Source organism: Narcine bancroftii, chromosome 2, assembly GCF_036971445.1.
Source record: "Narcine bancroftii isolate sNarBan1 chromosome 2, sNarBan1.hap1, whole genome shotgun sequence".
NCBI classification, from domain to species: Eukaryota; Metazoa; Chordata; class Chondrichthyes; order Torpediniformes; family Narcinidae; genus Narcine; species Narcine bancroftii.
Genome location: NC_091470.1, coordinates 188530362 through 188549911, shown reverse-complemented (window position 1 = coordinate 188549911; position 19550 = coordinate 188530362). Strand labels below are relative to the sequence as shown.

At 48.6% G+C, this 19550-nt stretch overlaps 1 protein-coding gene across 1 annotated transcript; it reads left to right on the top strand.

The window, feature by feature from the left end:
- The first annotated feature begins 4203 nt into the window (after nucleotides 1-4203).
- Nucleotides 4204-17888, top strand: rps18 (ribosomal protein S18). Its single transcript, XM_069919651.1, has 6 exons — nucleotides 4204-4307; nucleotides 7120-7218; nucleotides 10264-10350; nucleotides 15752-15853; nucleotides 17257-17348; nucleotides 17762-17888. Exons 1-6 carry the CDS (start codon nucleotides 4305-4307, stop codon nucleotides 17835-17837), a joined length of 459 nt encoding a protein of 152 aa, XP_069775752.1. The 5' UTR covers nucleotides 4204-4304; the 3' UTR covers nucleotides 17838-17888.
- Nucleotides 17889-19550: the final 1662 nt, after the last annotated feature.

Genomic DNA, 19550 nt, shown 5'->3' with positions numbered 1-19550 from the left:
GAGTGTTGTACATAATTCGTGAGAACAAAATAATTCGAAGCAGGAGTTGGCCCCCGGCCTGTGTTTGGGCTTATGTGCAGGTGCCTGTGTGTGTCTGCATGGTTGTACATTTGTGTGTGTGCATGCATGTCCACCAATAATTTGGGCAGTATCTACAAGAGAGAGAGTGTGCATGTCTATGAATGAGTTCAGTCAATTCAGTGGTGAAGGAACCTGGAACCCAGTGAGACCATGTAAATTGAAGTGTGCATGAAGCACTGCGCTCGTGTGCTTTCGTTGGTGTGTTTGCACGATCGATTTGTGTGCATGTGCTGTGTTTGTGCCTGTATGTGGGTGTGCATAGACATCACTGTGCATGCATATGCAGGTGTATACACTGATGTGTGTAACAGGGTTAAAAATGCATTTTAATCATTTTTATTCTCAATTCTGTATTTGGGAATTTGATCTCAGTGAGTCGTTTGCTATTTTAATGATGTTTGCGGAGGGAACAGCTTTTGCGGTGCACCCCCTCTTCTGCCCCTCCTTTCCTATTCCTCACACTGCTGGTTTCACTGCGAAAGGGAAGTGTGAGGGGGAATTCCTGCTGGGCTATTTCATTGTTTTCTTTGGGTTAAGTTATCAGTCTTAATGTATATTGTTTATTGCTGATATTATTACGTGTTACAGATGGTTTTGTATTGTTTTGACCATTCATGTTAGTTTGATGGACGTTTTTAACTCACTTGTGCTTTGGCTCCATCCCCCTGGGCTGATCATGTGACCAACATCGTGTGGCTGAGATTTCATAATGCAAATTCTGTTATTTTGCATGGTTAGGAGAACAGGGGCAGAAAGGATGAAAAACCAGAAGGCAATTGATGAGTTATGTTGCTTCCTGCCAGTACGGATGTTGTCGCTTTCTGCAGGGAGCGAATAAATGCTGGAAAACAATTCCCTGAGTTGTCTATTTTTCTAGGACCTACATGAACCCGTTACACAGGTGCTGTGACCCTTTCGATCTTCAGATCAGCTTGAAGATATCTTGACACTGCGCTGCCTTCCCTGCATTTCAGGATTAACATGTGGTCAGATTTAGATAAGACTGTGGATTTGGAAAAACTGCTTTAACGTGGTTGTCCTCCCTGAGTTAGCAACCTCGAAGTAGTGATGTCTACATCATTTTTGTTCTTTACAATAACTTGTCTTTCTACTCCTTCTTCTTTCTGATAAATATACACAATGCAGGTACGTGTAATGGTTGAAACTGCAGGCTACAATAAGAATGGAGGGGTCTGTTCGTCCTAGGTTGCCAGTAGGTAGGGATCCCGAGCTTAGTGAGATTGCTGACAGTAGGGATGTGCTTATATCTGATAGTTGTACAGATCCGGAGTTGTACACTGGTTGTACTCCTAGTACTGAGACCGAGAGAGAGGATCCCCACACTTCCACGCCTGGCAGCGATGGGGATGCCACCCACCATCTCACAGGCATGTGAAGTGGTTATGTGCTCAAATTAAGGAATCCACTGTGGCAGATCTGAGGTCAGCTGGCATGGTAAACAGGAATAGTGACCACCGGGCTACCTCACCCACCCAGAATACACAAAGTGATGTTGAAGGACCGTCCATATGTGTCAGTCCATGTTAAACCTGATAAAGAACTCCAGACATTCAGAAGGTGACAACACTGACAAACACTCAGTCCAGGACAGATTGACATGACTAAACCCCATCTCAGAAGGCTGCTCCCCTTAACAGTCAGAGAAAGAGAGTCGTGTCCCCCACCCCGGTCATTGAGTGTCCGTGGATTCACCTCTGCAGTTCCACAGACTCCAGTTCGATCCGTCAGCTCCAGATCCGAACCTTGGACGTGATCAGAAAGCTTTCAGCGCCTGAGGCCCTTCGGCAGCCCTGCTCGCCCTCAGCGCCCCCTTGAATCTCGGCTCCGATACCTGGCTCCCATCAGCCGGTCTCAAGCGACCCACGAGGTTCCCGACCGCACGTTCCCTGCATCCTGCGTGGGTCCCTCCGCCACGGGGCCCCTCGCTGGTCCGCCGTCCTGTAGGGTCGTCTCTTCGGCTTCTCCTTCTCCTCCGGGGAGTGGGGGGGGAGGGGGTTCTCCCCGTTACTGGTGCCCTCGCCGATCGCTGTTCCCCCGGAGTCTGCAACCCCTCGGAGCCGCTGCCGAACACAGACCCCGCTGTTGCAGGGTTTTACGGCCGGCTCCACTCAAAGGCCATTGAACCCCTGTGTTGACCCATGGTGAAGTGGGACCCTGCGGAGCAGCGCTGTGTCTCCGCTCCAGTGGCAGAGCTGTCAAACAGCCCGGGTCCGGGGCCTCGGATCGACCTCTCCGACACCGGGAAGAGGTTCACAGACCGGGCTTGTGCGCTGGGTTCGGAGGGATTCACCTCGGGGAGACATTACTGGGAGGTGGAGGTGTCGGGGAATCGGGGCTGGAGGCTGGGAGTCGCCGCAGAGTCTGGGGAGGAAGGGAAGGTTCCCCCTGACCCCGGAGACTGGAGCATCTGGCGGGTGGATGACGGGTTTTATGTGAAAACCTCCCCTCCATCCCGTCTCCCAGCCGTTCCCATCCCCGGGACAGAGGGAGTTTATCTCAGTCGGGACCGTTTCATTTTACCCCATCACATACCCATAACCCTCTATTTTTCTTGCACCCCTTGTGCCTATTAAGAATCTTTTGAATGTCTATTATACCAGCCTCCACCATCACCCCTGGCAATGAGCTCCAGGCACCCATCACACTTACCTCTGACATCTCCCTTCAACCTTCCTCCACTCACCTTGTAAAAAGGGTCTGACTGTCAGTTCTGAGCCCCTCTATGACACCCGTCATCCTTCGTCGTTCCAAAGAGAAAAGGCCTGGCTCTGTTAAGAGGTCATGGTGATGAACTGCGTCACATCCATCACAAATCGATAATCATGTCGAACTGTGGAGGTTCGTGCATCACTCAGAGCTGGCAATGCTGCTTTCATGTAAGGGGACAAGATCAGCAAGAGCTGAACTCTCCCCTGCAAGCAGGAAAGAAAAGGCTGGGGAGGCACAGTCACCAGCAACATGAGGTGCATGTGGCAGAGTATTCAAACCATAACTGACTATAAGTCAACCCTGCGGATCAGAGGCAATGATGCCTCCCTTCTGGACAGGTTCAATACTTCCTAAGCATGGTTTGACGAGAAAATCAAGGTGATTTCAAAGAAAGCCTCGATTCCCCTGAGGAACAGGCACCCTGCATAGCTGCAGCTGAGGTGGGGAAGATCCTATCCAGGGTGAACCCACACAAAGCAGTAACATACCTGGTCGGGGGCTGAAGCTCTGTGCAGGTCGACAGAGGTTGTAACGAACATCTACAACATCTCAGTACATCAGTCCACTGACCCTGCGGGTTTCAAGGCAGCCTCCATCATCCCAGTGTCCAAGAAGGAAATATTGATAGTAGAAAGTAGTAGGTCATTCAGTGTTCTCACTGCCCGTGGGAAGAAGCTGTTCCTCAGCCTGGTGGTGCTGGCTCTGAATCTCCTGTATCCCTTTCCCACGTATGGGAGAAGCTGAAAGATGCTGTGGGCACGGCGGAAGGGATCCTCAATGATTTTGCATGCCCTCTTCAGACAAAGATCCCAGTCAATCAGGTCAATGGGGCGGTGGGGGGGGGGGGGTGTTGGAGGGAGACTCCAGTTACCCTCTCTGCCATTCTTATTGTACTGCGGATTGATCTCCGATCCATTTCTCTGCAGCAACCGTACCAACCCGTGATGCAGCAGCTGCCAGGAAGCACTCCTGTAGAAGGTTGACATGATGGCGGCGGGCGGCCTCGCCCGCTTCAGTCTTCTCAGGATATGGGGTCGCTGTTGCGCCTTCCTGTCAAGTGAGGAGATGTTGGTGTCCACGATCGGTCACTAGTTAGGCGAACTCCAAAGAATTGTGCTGTATGTCCTACATTCTTGATGTTACTGCTTAATAATACTCCTGCACCTTTCACATTTTCATTTTAATGGTGATAGGTTATTGTGATTTGTTTAACTTTAGATTGTTATGATGCTTTTGCACAATAAACATTTTAAATGCAGGATGATGGCCATCTCGTTTTTGCACTAAATGAACCCCAGGGTGGCCGGTTTTGAATGAATTGCACAGTTGTCTGGGTGTTGGAGCTGACTTGGGGAAGGGCTCTTCTTACTGTGACACAGTGACAGCTGGAACCAGTCTCGGGAGCACCCACCGGAAGTTGTTTCCCGGCCCAATATAATCGGCGCCATCGACTTCCGCTTTCTCTTTCAGTCCCAGCTGGAGTGGCGGCCATCATGGTGGGTGAGAGGGCGGCGGGCAATCCGCCTCCATCCGCCGCCCGGGACGGGCTGGGGGCGGCGGGGAGGCACGGGGTCCCCGGCCCGGGGGTGGTTTGGGGAGCGGGGGATGATGAATAACGCGGGGAAGAGGCCACGGGCCTGCGCTGTGGTGGCGGAGATTGAGCCGAGTCTGGGGAAGGAGGAGGGGGATAGTGACTGGCCTGGGGAAGGAGGAGGGGAGAGACTGTCCTGGCAGGGGAGAGGGAGGCGTAGAGACTGGCCTGGGGAAGGAGAGGGCAGGGGTAGAGACTGGCCTGGGGAAGGAGGGGGCAGGGGTAGAGACTGGCCTGGGGAAGGAGGGGGCAGGGGTAGAGACTGGCCTGGGGAAGGAGGGGGCAGGGGTAGAGACTGGCCTGGGGAAGGAGGGGGCAGGGGTAGAGACTGGCCTGGGGAAGGAGGGGGCAGGGGTAGAGACTGGCCTGGGGAAGGAGGGGGCAGGGGTAGAGACTGGCCTGGGGAAGGAGGGGGCAGGGGTAGAGGCTGGCCTGGGGGTGGAGGCCTAGAGGCTGGCCTGGGGGAAGAAGGTGGAACTCAGTCTGCGCGAGGAGAGGGGGGAGCCCAGACTGGCGTAGATGGGTGGTGGGGGAAGGAGCTGTTGCCTGGGGATGGAGGTACTTGTGGGGTGCCTGCTTCTTGGGTACCAGCTTCAAACCAAGGAGTAAAACATGAAAATGTGCGGACACCATGGTTGAAGTAAAATAGCAATGCAGTAGATACTTAGCAGATCAAACCATGTACTTCAGACAGCGAAGAGAAAGGTGAAGGGCTCAAGTCTGAAATGTTGGTTATGTATCTTTAACTTTGCTAAATTTTGTTCCTCTAAATTAAAGGTAATTTTCTTTCCTCTTGTCCTCACCAAGCATCCCCACCAGCTCCCGCATCCAACACATCCAGCACCTTCCATCTGATCCAACCACCAGACGGATCCCTCTTTGACTCCCTTGTCCACTCCTCCCTCTCCACCAATCATCCTCCAGTACCTACTCCTGTGACTGTGGGAGAGCTCCACTTGTGTCCGCACCTCCTCCCTCACCACTATTTGGGCCCCCAAAACTGTCCTTCCAAGTGAAGTAGCATTTCACTTGTGAATGTGCAAGGGTCGTCCGCTGTTTCCTTTGTGGTCTCCTCTTCATTGGAGAGACTGGGCACAGACTTGGTGATCACTTCGTTGAGCACCTCGCCTCTGTCCTCAGTAATAGCCTCCCATTTTAATGTCACATACGCTTCCTTGCCAACATTTCTGTCCATCATCTCATGCACTGCCAGACTGAGATCACCCACAAATTGATGGAACAATCTCCCCCCCACCCCCAGTCTTTCCCCTTCCCCTATCCCTCTGACTCCTTTCTGCATTCAGAGCCTCACCTTCCTCTGCTATTCTATCCCTGTCGGGTTACCACCTGTTCCCCTGTGCTCTTGCCTTTTCTTCCCTCCTCCCCTAACCTTTTTTAATTCAGGCACTTGCCTGCTTTTTGCTTAATGATGAAGGATTCGGACCCTAAACTTTGGGTTATTCTTAGAATCTCCAACAAATGCTGTGTTTTTACAATCACAGCATCTGCTGACTTGGGTTTCACTGCACTTTCTTTCCTGCTCCTGTCAGACTCTCACTTACTTTCTCCATATCCTATGTGTGTTTATTACCGCTTTGTACAAACTGGCGGTATTTGGGTGCACAACCCGATCAATTCGGAAGACTGCAGTGAGTCTGGGAGTTCTTGTCTGAAATATGAGGCCATTCAATCAACTCCAACAAACTCTGCAGATGCTGTGATGGTCTTGATTTTGATGCTTCTATACCACCCCCTCCCTTGATGTGGTAGCAGGTTAAAAATATCATGTGCTGGATGGATATGCCCCTCAATAATTCTTTGAGCCCTGTTTAACCACTGCTTAAATGACCAGTGAATGTTGACTATAGAGGAAAGGGAGACCACAGTGATCTTGGCCTCTTGGTGATCAATTGTATTGACTTCCAGTCCAATCTTTTGCAGCTACAATCCCACACAATGATGCAGCCAGACAGGACACTCCCAATTGTGCTCCTGTACAATGTTGTCAAGACGTGGACAGGTTGCCTTGCTCCTCCTCGACCTCCTTAGGCAGTGTAAGCGCTGCCGTGCCTTCGTGACGAATGTATAGGGTGCGTGACCCGATCAATTCAGAATATTCCAACGGGTCTGGGAGTTCTCGTCTGAAATACGAATGTGGAACCTGGAGGAAATTTATGCAGGCTGCAGAGGTCAAGATCAAACCTAGGTCTCAGGATCCCAGGCAGTGAGCTAACTACCAACCTCGTGCTGTAGGGAGGAAATCATTGGAAAATGAGATAAAGACAGGAAATTGCCCCGATTGGTAATGTGGGCACAGGCTAACTAGGCTGAAAGCCCTCCCTCCCCTCCCCGTCTACCCTTTGGCGATGATGTTTGCTTTTGTTTGTACTGAATTGTATGAAATCCTGTTGTTTAATGACATTTTAAAAAATTGAATTTCTTCAGCCTGGGGAGGTGTATCTCTGGATTTTGTTGCAACAGATGGTGGTGGAGGCCAAGTCTGGTTAGTTTTAAAACAGAGGTTCTTGATGAGCAAGGGCATCAGGTTTATGGGGAGGACTGGGTTGAGAAGAAAAATGCACAATTCAAATGGCAGAGTTCCTGCGTCTGATGGTGTGAGTGGTATGTGTAGTACTCAAGAATTCGGGTTTCAGTTGCAGGCTTTGCTTTACTGGGTTTTTTTTCTCTGTTAACAAGTGTGTCCTTTTGTGTTTCAGTCTTTGGTGATACCCGAGAAGTTTCAGCACATTCTTCGAGTGCTCAACACCAACATTGACGGGCGAAGAAAAGTTGCGTTCGCTATCACTGCCATCAAGGTGAGAATTCGGGTTCCAAGTTTAATGCACAAAATCACCTTTTTGTCTGCCATAAAAGAATCACCATTCGCATTGCCTGGCACCCCTCACAGTCAACGAGAGAGAGAGGCCCCTTCAGAGTCACTGAGTGTCCATGAATTCGCCTCTCAGTCCATTTCAAAACTATTGGCAAACCCAACCCCAGTTCGAAACCTCCAACTGGATGAGGAAGATTTCAGGAGCCCTCCTGGCCCTCAGCACCTCTAAAATCCCAGTACCTGGTTCTGCACTAGTCTCCAGCAGCTCTCCACCTGTGTGAGTCTTTTGACCTCAAGTTACCAGCCTCGGATGCCCCCCCAAAGTTCCTCAACATGGTTATCCAACTGCACGAAAACCAACAAGGTCGGGTCAGATACAGCAATGAGCTCTCTGAACCCTTCTCCATTAACAATGGCGTGAAGCAAGGCTGAGTTCTCGCACCAACCCTCTTTTCAATCTTCTTCAGCATGATGCTGAAACAAGCCATGAAAGACCTCAATAATGAAGACGCTGTTTACATCCAGTACCACACGGATGGCAGTCTCTTCAATCTGAGGCGCTTGCAAGCTCACACCAAGACACAAGAGCAACTTGTCCGTGAACTACTCTTTGCAGACGACATCGCTTTAGTTGCCCATTCAGAGCCAGCTCTTCAGCGCTTGACGTCCTGTTTTGCGGAAACTGCCAAAATGTTTGGCCTGGAAGTCAGCCTGAAGAAAACTGAGGTCCTCCATCAGCCAGCTCCCCACCATGACTACCAGCCCTCCCACATCTCCATTGGGCACACAAAACTCAAAACGGTCAACCAGTTTACCTACCTCGGCTGCACCATTTCATCGGATGCAAGGATCGATAACGAGATAGACAACAGACTCGCCAAGGCAAATAGTGCCTTTGGAAGACTACACAAAAGAGTCTGGAAAAACAACCAACTGAAAAACATCACAAAGATTAGTGTATACAGAGCCGTTGTCATACCCACACTCCTGTTCGGCTTGGAATCATGGGTCCTCTACCGGCATCACCTAAGGCTCTAGAACGCTTCCACCAGCGTTGTCTCCGCTCCATCCTCAACATTCATTGGAGCGACTTCATCCCTAACATCGAAGTACTCGAGATGGCAGAGGCCGACAGCATCGAATCCACGCTGCTGAAGATCCAACTGCGCTGGGTAGGTCACGTCTCCAGAATGGAGGACCATCGCCTTCCCAAGATTGTGTTATATGGCGAGCTCTCCACTGGCCACCGTGACAAGAGGTGCACCAAAGAAGAGGTACAAGGACTGCCTAAAGAAATCTCTTGGTGCCTGCCACATTGACCACCACCAGTGGGCTGATATCGCCTCAAACTGTGGATCTTGGCGCCTCACAGTTCGGTGCGCAGCAACCTCCTTTGAAGAAGACCGCAGAGCCCACCTCACTGACAAAAGACAAAGGAGAAAAAACCCAACACCCAACCCTAACCAACCAATTTTCCTCTGCAACCGTGTCTGCCTGTCCCGCATCGGACTTGTCAGCCACAAACAAGCCTGCAGCTGACGTGGACATTTACCCCTCCATAAATCTTCGTCCGTGCAGTCAAGCCAAAGAAAACCAGCATCCCACAGCCTGTGTGGGTTCCTCACCTACGAGTCGCCAACAGCTTGATAACTGGTTTCTGTAAGCCTGTCTTCAGCCGCCCACCACCTGTGTGAGACTTTGGACCACGAGTTACCTGCAACCTGTGTGTCCTTCAGCCGCAAGCTCCCTCGTTGGTGCGGGACTGTGGTCACTCTCCTGTGGGGTTATCTCCCCTGTGCTTCTCAATGGGGTGGTGGGGGGGGGAGTCTCCTCGGGGTCTTGGCCCAAGATTTAGAAGTTGCAGAAGATGTAAATCAGAATGAAAGGAGAGATCCTAAACCAGTCACACATTTGGTTGTGACGGTAACAGGGATTAGCACTGATCAGGTTGTCACTTCCAAGCTCTGCTTCGGGTGGCTTAGTAATGTTGCTCCTAGAGATCTAACACGAAATGGGAGGCACAGTGCCATTACAACACCAGCGACCTGGCTTCAAACCAGCACTGTCTGCACGGGGTTTGTACGTTCTCCCTTATATCTGCGTGGGTTTCATCTGGGTGCTTTGGTTTCCTCCCACCCTCCAGAAATGTGTGGTTAGTTGGGATATTTGGGAGGCACAGGCTTGTGGGATGGACATCAAATGGGTGTAGTTGTTGCTCCTTCTCCCTGCTTTGCTTTTCAAAACCCCTCATCCCCCTTGCGCAGGCATTTAGGACCTCAGTACAGTAGAATCTCCATTATCCGGCACCTGCATGATGAATGTGTGAATTTTCCGGTTGCCTGAGCACACTCTTACAATGCACCTGCATTTAAAAGGTTAAAGGACAAAAGACAGTGCAAAATGTAAAGTAATTTTTTTTAAATCAGTATTGTATTTAATCATGTAAAGTTCACTTTAATCAGATAATTCCCCATACTTTGAAAATTTAAATTCGATCCCTGATCGCTGGCACAGAAACAGTGTTGTGCTAGCCGCTGCACTAACTGTGCCGCTGTCATAATTAACACACCCCCCACCCCCACAAGGGCAGGGATAGGGAGACCCTTTGGGAAAGTCGCTCCAGAGGTGAGCGGCATCAGCTGGCTCTTCATCCTGGGCCAAGCCATTTTATTCAAACAGCAGCTGCGGGCATGGCACGACCAAGGGTGCTCTGCTGGCTGAATGTTTGTTCCCACCTTCACCACGGGGTTGTGTTGCTTCGGGGAACTTTTACTGATTTGAAATTTTGATGATTCTTACTTTAAATTTTATTTAATTCCTTTTTTTTGCCTGCTGCTTGGGTTTGCGGTTGATTGAATTCTAAATACCCCTGGTTTTGCGGAGTTCTGCGAGGAAGGTACTTTTGCAGGCTGTGGCTGCTGGAAGGTGCTGGCTGATTAGTCCCCCACCAATCCCAGCCGCACTTCCTCCGGCTCTTTGCTCTTGTCGGTCGTGCAGCTCTTAATCGTCTGCGGTTATCTGTTGCCAGGGTGTCGGGAGGCGTTACGCACATGTAGTGTTGAGGAAAGCGGACATTGACCTGCGCAAGAGAGCCGGAGAGCTTTCTGAAGAGGAGGTAAGGTGTTGGCAAACAATGCACTCGTAAAGACTGTGTTTATTTTGCTGGTTAACCTTGCCGCTCTTAGAGCATAGAACATACAGCCCTTCTAGTCTGTGCCAAACCATTTTTTGCCTCATCCACTGACCTGCATCCAATCCATAGCCCTCCATACCTCTCCAATCCATGAACCTGTCCAAATTCCTCTTAAATGTTAAAATTGAGCCCACATTCAATTTACCCTGTCTATATCCCTCATAATACCTCTATCAAATCTCCCCTCATTCTTCTATGCTCCAGGGAGTAGTCCTAAACTGTTTAACCTTTTCCTTTAACTCAGTTCCTGAACTCTGGGCAACATCCCAGTAAATCTCTGCTCTCTTTACCATAACATCCCAACTCCTGTAATCAGTACTTTGATTAATGAAGGCCAATGTGCCAAAAGCTCTCTTTACAACCCTATTTGCCTGTGATGCCACTTTCATGGCTACCAAAATAATTGTGTAACTGATCTCTTAAAATGCCTTCCAATAATTTATTTACTACTGGCGTCAGGCTCACCGGCCTATAATTTCCACTTTTGGAGCTTTTTTAAACAATGGAATGACATGAGCTCCCCTCCAATCCTCTGGCTCCACACCCATGGTGAACGACATTTTAAATATTTCTACACTAGCTTCCCTCAAGGACTAAGGGAATATCTTGTCAGGCCCTGGGATTTATCTACCCTTTTTTTGCTTTAAGAAAGCAAGCACTTCCTCCTCTTTAATCTGTATAGGTTCCATGTCCTCACTGCTTGTTTTCCTTACTCCCCTTTTCCTGAATGAATTCTGATGAAAGCAAAGCATTTAAGATCTACTTTCATCTCTTGACACTATACAAAGCCAACCACTCTGATCTTCAAGTGGACCAATTTTGTCCCTTCTTTTGCTCTTAATATACCTGTAGAAACCTTTAGGATTTAAAAAAAAATATTTAGACATACAGCGCAGTTACAGGCCATCTTGGCCACAAGTCTGTGCTGCCCAATTTATACCCCATTAACCTATATCCCTGGAACGTTTCCATGGGTAGGAGAAAACCCACGCAGACACAGAATGTACAAACTCCTTCCATTCAGCGTGGGATTCCAATCGCTGGCACTGTAAAGACTTTGGGCTAACCGCTACACCAGCCTTGCCACGTCTTTTCCTTCAAATTATCTTCCAAAGCAACCTCATGCCTTCTTTTAGCCTTTCTGATATCTTGAGGTTTTCTTGCCTTTTTTAATACTCCAAGTACCTCATTTGCTCCATGTTGCCTATATCTGTTATACGCCTCTTCTTCTGAACCAGATCACCAATATCTCTTGAAAACCAAGGTTCCCTATGCCTTTGATCCTGGCGGGAACGTACAAAAATTCACCTTTGAAGGTTCTCATCTCCACTTATCTTGTATATCCTTGCCTGAAAACAACTTATCCCAATCCACACAGTCGAGATTCTTCCTCGTTTCCTCAAATTTGGCCTTTCTCCAATTTGGAATCTCAATCCAAGGCCCAGACCTATCCTTCTCCATAATTAACTTAAAACAAATGGTATTATGATCACTGGACCTAAAATGTTCCCCTACACATACTTCTGTCACCTGTCCTGTCTCGTTCCCTAATAGGAGATCCATTATTGCACTCTCTCCAGTTGGTACCTCTCTATGTTGATTTAGAAAACATCCCTGAACACATTTGACAAACTCCAAGCCATCCAGCCTTTTACAGTATGGGAGTCCCAGTCAATATGTGGAAAGTTAAAATCTACTATCAGAACCTTGTGTTTTCTGCTATCTCTCTACAGATTTGCTCGTCCAATTCTTGCTTACTATTGGGCAGTCTGTTACCGTCCACCCATATAGTCTCAATTGTCAAAGCATCTGGTCTGTCCTGCCTGAGCACAGCTGTGATAGTTTCCCTAAAGAGCATTGCGACTCCTCCCTCTTTCATCCCCCCACTCTATCACGTCTAAAGCAATGGAACATTGAGCTGCCAGTCCTGCCCCCTCCTGCAACCAAGTTTCTCTAATGTCCACAAAGTCGTACTTCCACGTACCAATCCACGCTCTAAGCTTGTCTGCCTTTCCTGCAACACTCCTTGCATTGAAATAGATAGACATGAGAACATTTCCACCACATTCAACCTGTTGACCTAATGGTGCATACAATTTTAACATCTTTTCCCCTCTCCACTCCTCTTCTTTGTCACTCTGGTTCCCCTCTCCCTACAAATCTATTATAAACCCACCCTCCTGCACCGTGTCTTTATCCACATGTTAAGCTGTATTGTCCTCCTATTTCTAACCTCACTGGCACCTGACACGGGTAGCAATCATGAGATCACAACCCTGGAGGTCCTGTCCTTCAACCTAGAGCCTAATTTCCTGAACTCTCCTTGCAGGACTTCCTCACCCTTCCGATCTAGGTCATTGGTCCCTGCATGGACCATGACACCTGGCTACTCACACCTGAGAATGCTGTGAACTGAACTCTATCTGAGGTATCTTGGATCCTGGCACCAGGGATGCAGTGTATCATCTGGGATACTCAATCTCTTCCACAGTACATCTTATCTGTCCCCTTCTTTCAGCCTCTTTCTTCAACTGCGGTAACATGGGAATGAAGTCTATTAGTATTTAGGGATCCATTAAAAAAAAGTGGCTTGTTGACCCTTCACCCTGCTTTGCTGTTCTTACCAGCAGAGTTGAGCCACTGTATTGAAGATAGGTTAAACAGGTTAGGGCTTTATTCCCTGGTTCATAGAAGAATGAGGTGTATAGACAGAGTAAATGTAGGTTGGCTTTCTCCACTGAAGATAGGTGAGTTACAAATCAGAGGACATGGGTAAGGGGAGGGTTGGGGCTTTAGGGAGAACTTCTTGACACAGAATGGTGGGAGTGTGGAACAAGCTTCCAGCTGAAGTAGTGAATGCAGGTTCGCTCAATTTCTTCGTTTAAGAAGGATTTGAACAGGTTCTTGGATGGGAGAGGTGTGGGCTGGGTATAGGTCGATGGGCTGGGCAGAATAATAGTTCGGCATAGACTAGAAGGGATGATAGGCCCATTTCTGTGCTGTAATGTAATGTCCATGGTTCTATTGATTCCGGTGTCCCTCTCATTGCACAAGAATCTATCAGACTGTTAGCCGACTCAAAAGTTCAACCCTGAGACTTTTATTTTCTTGCAGGCCAGGCAAAATTTCTACTTAATCAGTAGTGTAGAAACTATACTCAAAAGATGAACATACAGAACAGAGAAATATAAATAAACTGCCCTGCTTAAAAAATAATTCAGTAATAAGAAAAGGGCAAGTAAAAGGCGTTCAATGCATCAGAGTTTGTTGTTGATTCTCATGGCGGAGAGATAGCACCAGTCTTGTGGCACCTCTACCCCTTCCTGATTGTAGCGATGTGAACGGTGGGTGGTGGGGATCCTTGACGATCACTGCTGCTCTCTCGACAACATTGCTCCCTGTAGATGTTCTCGATGGTGGGGGAGGGTTTTGCCTGCGTTGTCTTGGGCTGTGTCCACTACCTTTTGTGGGGCTTTATGCTCAGGCCTATTGGGGTCTCCATACCAGAGCGTGATGCAGCTGGTCAGCACGCTTTCCACTCCACATCTGTTGAAGTTTGCCAAGATTTTCGATGTCATGCGTTTTCTTCACGAGGCCAATGGTGTGTTGGGTCCAGGAAAGATCCTCTGAGATGGTGACTCTCAGGAATTTAAATTTGCTCACCCTCTCCACCTCTGATTTCCCCCAATGATCACTGGATTGTATCCCTCTGGTATCCCCTTCCTGAAGTTGCTAAACTACCATTACACCAGTGAAATGGCCTCTGGTCTGTTCTCAAATAATCTAACCCTGTTTGTCTTCAAATCGTTGCCTCTCTCTGTTCCTGGTCCTCAGTTCCCTCTTCAAATCGCTGCCTCTCCCTGTTCCTGGTCCTCAGTTCCCTCTACAAATCGCTGCCTCTCCCTGTTCCTGGTTCTCAGTTCCCTCTACAAATCGCTGCCTCTCCCTGTTCCTGGTCCTCAGTTCCCTCTACAAATCTCGACACATCATTGCTAGCATTAAACCTGTCTCTTTTATTGAGCTTTTGCTTATTTGTCGTATTACCTGGTGGTAATTTATTGTGTCACTTTTCATAAGATGTTGGGTGGAATTAAGCCATTCATCCCATCGAGTCTGCTCTGTCATTCAGTCATGAGCTGATCCATTTTTCCCCACTGCCTGACCTTCTCGCCTTAACCTTTGGTGTCCTGGCTAATTTAGAGCCTATCGATCCCTGCTTTAAAACCTCCACAACTGCCTGTGGCAACAAATTCCACAGATTCACTACCCTCTGGCTGAAGAAATGCCTCTGCATCTCTGTTGTAAGCCAGCGTCCTTCAACCTTAAAGTTGTACCCTTTTGTCAGAGACGATCCCAACAGTCTACATCGACTGTGGTGCCTTTCAACATTCAAAATGTTTCAACAAGATCCCTCCCCATTCTCCTAAATTCCAACGAGTGCAGGCCAAGAGCTGTCATGCGTTCCTCACGTGATCACCATTTTGTCCCATGAATCGTCCTTGTGAGTGTCCTTTGAACTCTCAGCTGCCAGCACATTGATGCTCTGGGATGTACGGGGGGGTGGGGGAAGAGGTTTGGCTGCCTGCCTCCTGTTGCTGTGCCATGTCTAACCATCTTAGGCAATCGGCCTCCTTGCTTGCAAGACCTGGGAGATGAACAAAAAGTCAGCAGGTGCTGGAGAAACTCCACAGGTCACGCAGCATCCTAGAAAACATTTCAGGTCTGAGCCCTTAGTCAGGTCTAAGACACCTGAATAAAAGGTTGGGGAGGGGGGCAAGACGCAAGGAATTGATAGGTAATTGGTCTCCTGAGATTGCAAGAAAGAGGGGAGTGTTGCCTGAGATGGACCAAGTGAATTTGAGGTTAGGGTGAAACTTGGGAGTAAAGTTGACCAGTTCATCAAGAGAGCCCCAGGGGCCAATGTAGTCATCGATAAAATGGAGTTCGAGTGGAAGAACCTTGTCGTAATAATAGATAAAAATATAATTACGTGATGAGCCAGCTTTTGTCTGCCATAAGGTAAATGGGGTCACCATGAGCGTTGCCTGGCACCCTAACAAATGGAGAAAGGGAAGCAAAAGGGCATCCCTTCAGAGTCACTGAGTATCTGTGAATTCATCTCCAGAGCTTCTGCAGCTACACAGACTCCTGTTCCATCCTTTGGCAACTCAAGCTCCAGATCCAAACCTCTGAAAAGAAGCCTTCAAGTGCCTGAGGCCCCCTCTCAATCCATCCTGTGTAGCAAACGATAAGGCAGGCCCACAGCAGCGACCTGGCTAGCCACTGCAGGTGACTCCTGTCTGTTTCTGTCCTCGCCGTGCAGGTCGAACGCATCATAACTATAATGCAGAATCCACGGCAGTACAAGATCCCCGACTGGTTCCTGAACCGACAGAAGGATGTCAAGGATGGCAAGTACAGCCAGGTATGGAAAAGGCAATGGTTGGCGCCAGCGACTGTAAGGTAAAACATCATGAGATGGGAATGTGTAAGGAGTTACCCTGTACAGGGCAGTAACAAGATGTGAATGCATCCTTGTACTTACAAGATAAGAGAGACATTGATGGATTGAGAGGCAGGAAGCTAGCAGGGAAAGGATAGCAACAGTTTTAGTCATTGGACAAGTAATGATATGATGATGTTCTAAGCATGTATCCAAGGGTATAAAAAATCACCATTTTGCTGATAACGGCAGAATGCATTCTCCGACTAACATGGTTAGTTGCAAGTGTTACAATCCGGTAATAAAGAACAAAGAACCCTGATTTCGACTCAGTCTGGTGTTTGTCTCACTCATTCATGAACAAAGCAGACCTAACACGACCCAGGTCCAAGTCCTTCAACAACTACCCGTCTACATCTACTCTGTCGACATTCAAAACGCTTCAATGAGATCATCCCACCCCCATTCTCCTAAATTCCAAAGAGTACAGCCGAGCGCTTCTCGTATGATAACCCTTTCATTCGTGGAATCGTCCTCATGAACCTCCTCTGAACCCTTTCCAATGTCAGCACATCCTTTCTTAATTGAGGAGCCCACAAGTGCTTGCAGTGCCCCACGTGAGGGCTCATGCAAGCACCACCGACTCAACCTGCAGGTTTACCTTCAGGCCATCCTGCACAAGAACTCCCAGGTTGGTTCAGCATCTCTTGGGGATCAGTGCCTTGGGGAGGAATGGAAGTGTCGTCTTTCTCCATAATGTGGCCTACTAGAGCTGTACAAGATGATGAGAGGGGGTTGATTGGATGGCCAGCAGCTAACATGAGGAGACCTTTTTTTAAGGTGCTGGGAATGGTGGGTGCATGGAATGTGCTGCCAGTAATGGAGGAGGCAGGTGCAGTAGGATCTGTTAAGAGACTGAGATAAGTACGTGGAGTTGGGAAAATGGAGAGATATGCAGTGGGGAAATTCTAGCCAGTTGTTAGAATAGGCAATTGGGTCGACAATACTGGGGCAGAAGGCCCTGTACAGTGCTTGAGATTTTTGTCCTGTACGGGCGGCATCTGAATCCCAGTTCGCGTCACGGCCCCTGTGGTTCCTGCAGCATGCTGGTGCTGGACACAGCGCACAAGATTGCCTGTGTGTGTGCAGCCAATGGAGGTAGTGGGAGCACCTAGTGGAGGCGGGAGGGAGGGTGTGTGTTGTATTGCATCTGTAACACAGGAACAGGCTCTCCTGGCAGGTCTGTGCTCTAAGCGATGCTCTCTCCTCCCCGTCACTGCACTGCTGGTTTCCCCGTGGTCATGCTCTTGGGCGCCTCCAGCCCCCGTTCCTGGGCAGTTAATTCGCAGCATGTTCACCCCGCTTTTTGCTCTGTGATCTCCCAGGTCTTGGCCAACGGTCTGGATAACAAACTGCGCGAGGATCTGGAGCGGCTAAAGAAGATCCGTGCGCACAGGGGCCTGCGCCACTTCTGGGGGTAAGTCATGCTGCTGCCCAGTACAGTTTCTCGCCCCCGGAAAGTTGGCCACTTACTGCTCATATGGGGAGAAACATCCCAGACAGCTGGGCACAGATGTGTTGAGCCGAACAGCCTGATTCCAGCTGTTTTGGCTCTAGAGAAGCCGGGTAGTGGTTCTATCTTGTGTACAATAGTACGTCAGCTAGAAGACCTCTGTGCTCTGCCCTGATTTGATGGCTGGGTGTGAATCTGGCCGTAGTCACCAGGGATCCTCAAGGTCCAGTGTGAACGTGGGTTAAGTTGACCTGTCATGACAGGTCCTGTGGATTCCATGGGTTGAGTTGGGGGTTGTGGGGGGGTGGTCATATCTGTTTACAAGCCCGCTGGATGCTTCAAGTTTCTGCCCCTAATCCCGCTTCTTTAATCAACAGTCTCCGTGTGCGTGGCCAGCATACCAAGACCACAGGGCGGAGGGGGCGCACAGTCGGCGTGTCCAAGAAGAAGTAAATACCTCCTATGCTGGTGTTGAATTCGCCAATAAATGCCCAGTTGTATTAATTCTGCATAACTTCATCAATGGATTTTTATCACAAGATGTCGGAGCAGAAATAGGCCCAATGAGTCTGCTCCACCATTCTAATCATGGCTGATCCATCCACCCACTCCCCAACTTTCTCCCTGTAATCCTTGATGCCCTGACTAATCGAATACCTGTCAATCTCTGCCTTAAATGCATTCAACGACCTTGCTTCCACAACCACCATTCCACAGTTCCACTGACTCATGGCCCTCTGATTAAAGAAATTCATCTGCATTAAATAAAAATTAAAAACTGTTTTAAATTGTTGCCCTTTTATACTAGACCTCCCTACCATGGGAAACATCCTTTCCACATCTAATCTGTCCCAAGTGTTTGAGCATTCAAAATGTCTCAGGAACCCCCATCCTCTGAGTACAGTCCCAGAGCTGACAATCGTTCCTCGTAGGTTAACCTTCTCATTCCTGGTATCATTCCACTAAATCTCTGAACCCACTCGAACTCTCTTAAATACGTCGCCTAAAAGTACAATTCCCCAAATGAGGTCTCATTTATGGAGTCTCAACATTACATCCTCTGGAACTGAATGCTGACATTGCATTTCCCTTTTTCATCAAACAACCTGAAGGTTAACCTGCACAAGTCCTCGTGCAGGACCCCCTCGGAAATTTGAATTTTCTCCCCATCTAAATAATAGTCTGCTCGAATATTTCTTTTACCAAAGTGCATGACCCCGTTCACTTTCCAACATTGTATTTCATCTGCCACCTTGTTGCCCAAGAGGCTCTTTTATCAAATCATTTGGCAGCCTTTCCATACCACCTCACCACCACTTATTTTGGTGTCACCTGCAAATTTAACCACAAAGCCATGTATTCCATAGCCCCAACACCGATCCCCACAGAACACCTCTGGTAACCAGTAGACAACCAGAGATGGATCCCTTTATTCCCACACTCCTGCTGATCAACCAATGCTCTACCCATGCTAGTGTCCTTCTCTCATTCCATGGGCTCTCGTCTTGTTCATCAGCCTTGTGTATGGCTTCTTATCAAAGGGCTTTTGAAAGTTCAATACATTACATCCACTGCATCTCCCCGTCTATTCTGCTTGTGATCTCAAGGGGGGGGTGGGGGGTATTTTCCTTTCTGAGGGAAGTGGGTTAAATTTCACCACCCTGCTCAGATCCCTGGGAGGGGTTTGCAGCCAAGGGTCTGATTCTGAACACTTGATTGGACCTGAGCACTTTGAAGTGATCTGTGGCAGGCCCTTTGGCCCATCTGATCTATATGGAGCAAGGTGTCTCCCTGAGCTGGCCTGTCTCTCTCCCACTGATGCTGTTCACTCCAATGAGCTCCAACACCAGAGGGTGTTCGTCCCATGTCCCTCTAAACCAGTGGTTTTCAAGCTGCACCCTAAACTCAAATTCCACCTTAAGTAATCCCTATGCCACAAGTGCTCTGTGATTAGTGAGGGATTGCTTAAGGTGGTATGTGAGTGGAAAGAAAAAGGTTTGAAAACAACTTAATCGTCCCTAATTGACGTGTTATGTGCAGATTCATAACTCCAAATGAATGGGCCAGTGACAATTTTTCTCAAGCCAAATTGTTTCAGTAACAATTGGGTCTAGAACAGTGGTTCTCAGCCTTCCCTTCCCATTCACATACCACCTTAAGCAATTC